The 3,121-nt window shown below is 42.2% G+C and overlaps 1 protein-coding gene across 1 annotated transcript; it reads right to left on the bottom strand.

Annotated features, from left to right (window-relative positions):
* Positions 1-1,045: 1,045 nt before the first annotated feature.
* On the bottom strand, positions 1,046-1,891 carry LOC145139512 (uncharacterized). Its single transcript, XM_079073309.1, has one exon. It carries the CDS (start codon positions 1,889-1,891, stop codon positions 1,046-1,048), a length of 846 nt encoding a protein of 281 aa, XP_078929435.1.
* Positions 1,892-3,121: the final 1,230 nt, after the last annotated feature.

The following is a 3,121-nucleotide window of genomic DNA, read 5'->3' on the forward strand; positions in this document are numbered from 1 at the left end:
AAAACTTCGATTATATTCTCGACATACTCTGAAAAGATACTAACCATGCAATGTTGGAAAGTGATCGGGGCGTTACACAATCCAAATGGCATTCTCCGGTATGCAAAAGTGCCAAATGGACATGTAAATGTTGTCTTTTCTTGGTCTTCCGGTGCCACGGGTATTTGGTGAAAACCGGAGTACCCGTCGAGACAACAATAGTGAGATTTCCCGGCCAACCTTTCTAACATTTGGTCGATGAAAGGTAATGGAAAATGATCTTTTATTGTGCTTGCATTGAGTTTGCGGTAGTCAATACATACTCTCCACCCATTTTGCACGCGGGTGGGGACCATCATACCTTTGTTGTTTTCGACTACCGTGATTCCCGTCTTCTTTGGAACGACTTGCACCGGGCTCACCCACTTGCTATCCGAGATTGGATAGATCATCCCTGCATCAAGAAGCTTTAATATCTCTTTCTTCACAACTTCCATCATAGGCAGGTTCAATCTTCTTTGCGCATCCCGACTCGGCTTGCATTCATCCTCCATCAAGATCTTGTGCATACAAGTGGAGGGGATCAATCCCTTGATATCCACAATCGTCCAACCCATGACTTCCTTGTGTTCCTTCAACACCTTGAGGAGTTTCTCTTCCTCAAATTCGGTTAGATGAGTCGAAATGATAACCGGAAGAGTCTCATTCTTGCCCAAGTAAGTATACTTCAAGTGTTGAGGTGGGACATTCAATTCCAATTCCGGTGGTTGAACAAGGGATGGTGGCAACTTTGTATGGGTTGGAGGCAACTCAATTTGCTTGACATCTAATCTTGTGGATTTCTTCATCTCTAAAGTATTGACCAACCTCTCAATCTCCGGATCCAAAGAATAAAGCTTTAATTGCTCGGCTAGCTTCCCACAATCAAACCCCTTGCTTAAAATCATTTCCAACACATCACCATTAGACAACTCGAACCATTCGTGGGCTATTAGCTCAACAACATCGACAAAGTACAAAGATGAAACATCACTAGGATATCTCATGACATCATAAATATTAAAGCTTATTGTTTCACATCCATCTTCGTCCTAGCCGTCTTCAAAAATGGTCTCCCAAGTAAGATTAGAGCCGATTTGGAGGATACTTGATCATCTAGATCAATCATATAGAAATCCGCCGGAAAGACCAATTGATTCACTTGCACTAAGACATCTTCCAAAACACCTCTAGGAAAGACACTTGATTTATCCGCAAGAGAGATTATGACACCGGTCTCACTTAAAGGCCCGACATTCAATGATTCATACACCGAATAGGGCATGACATTGATAGAAGAGCCAAGGTCAAGCATGGCACTATTAAAAGTGACATCTCCAATCTTGCAAGGAACCGTAAACATTCCGGGATCTTTGCATTTGGGTGGAAGTTTCCTTTGTAAGACCGCGGATGCGTTTTCATTCATCGAAATTTTCTCGTTTCCCTTCAACTTCCTCTTGTTGGTACAAAGTTCCTTCAAAAACTTTGTATATCTAGGGATTTTCTTGATTGCATCAAGTAGAGGGATGTTTACTTCCACCTTTCGAAAGGTGTCCAAAATCTCTTTCTCCTCCATGTTCTTCTTTGAAGTTGCAAGTCGGGAGGGGAATGACGGTTGAGTGGCTATTGGTGTTACGAGGGGAATAGTCTTCTTTGGAACTCCGGCTTGTGCATTGTTCTTGACTATAGGTTCTTCAATGGGAATGACTTCTATTTCTTCCTGTTCATCCCTTGGCTTCTTCTTTGAAGTACTCTCTCCGGTTTGTTTGCCACTTCTCAAGGTCACTACATTGACATTTGGGTTCTTTTCGGTTTGAGAAGGCAACTTTCCATGGGACTCCAACTTGCTTATGGATGTAACTATATCTCCCATTTGTGCTTCAAGGTTGGAGATACTAGTTCTTGTCTCTTTTTAGAATTGTTGGGTACTAGTGGCTAAGGATTTGACAATGTCTTCAAGGGACATTCCGGAGCTACTCAGTTGGCATTGAGGAGGTTGGTGGTGATGATCTGGAGGGTGCGGTTTGGGTTGATAGTGTGGTTGTGGATGTTGGTAATGAGGTTATGGTGGTGGATAGGAAGGTCTAACCAATGCATTTTGAGACAATGGTCTTGGGTTGTAGCTCATGTTGGGATTTGGCTTCCAACTTGAATTGTAAGCATTTTGGTAACCGGATGGTTTGTTGTGGGAATTTTGGAACTCTCCCGTGGCGTTTACATGTTCCGCATCTTCTTGAAGAATGGGACACATATCTGTAGGATGTCTCATTGTTGCACATATTCCACAAACCATTACATGTGGAGTTTGTCCCATGGCTAACTTTTGAACAACGGAGGTTAAGTCTTTGATTTGAGACTCGAGATTTGATGTTCCCACTTCATTGACTTTGTGTTGTGTCTCTCTCTTCATATCTTGGCACAGGCCAAAATGTTGGGAGTTCACGACTATGGTGTTGAAAAGTTGTCTTGTTTGTTGTGGAGTTTTACTAAAGGCATCACCACCACTTGAGGCATCAACTAATATTCTCTCCATTGGTAACATTCCCTCGTAGAAGTGTTGAATGAGGAGTTGTTCCGGAATTTGATGTTGTGGACAACTATAGCATAAGTTGTTGAACCTCTCCCAATAATCATGAAAAGTCTTATTTTGACCTTGGCCGATTCCACAAATCTCATTTCTAAGACTTGAGACTCTTGAAGCGGGATAGAACTTGTCAAGAAAAGCTCTTGCCATGTCAGTCCATGAGTTGATTGACCCAGGGGAAGATAAAATAACCAATCCTTTGCTCTATCGGCCAATGAAAAGGGGAATGCCCTTAGCTTGATTTGGTCATCGGTTGACCCTTGTGGCTTCATACTAGTGTAAATAATGTGAAACAACTTCAAATGTTTATGAGGGTCTTCATTCTCCAATCCATGAAAAATTGGAAGGTGATGGACTAGACTTGACTTCAATTCCGAACCTCCTTCCAAAACTGGGTAATTGATACCGGTTGGAGTTTGTGTAACATCGTTTTCCATCATTTTCCTCAAAGTTCTTTCGGGAGCTTCTCCTTCGTCCGCCATTGCGATTGGTTCAATAATGGGTGGATTTTTTTGTAGA

The sequence above is a fragment of the Lactuca virosa genome, chromosome 9, assembly GCF_052849685.1.
Source record: "Lactuca virosa cultivar CGN04683 chromosome 9, Lactuca_virosa_CGN04683_v6, whole genome shotgun sequence".
Classification (NCBI taxonomy): Eukaryota; Viridiplantae; Streptophyta; class Magnoliopsida; order Asterales; family Asteraceae; genus Lactuca; species Lactuca virosa.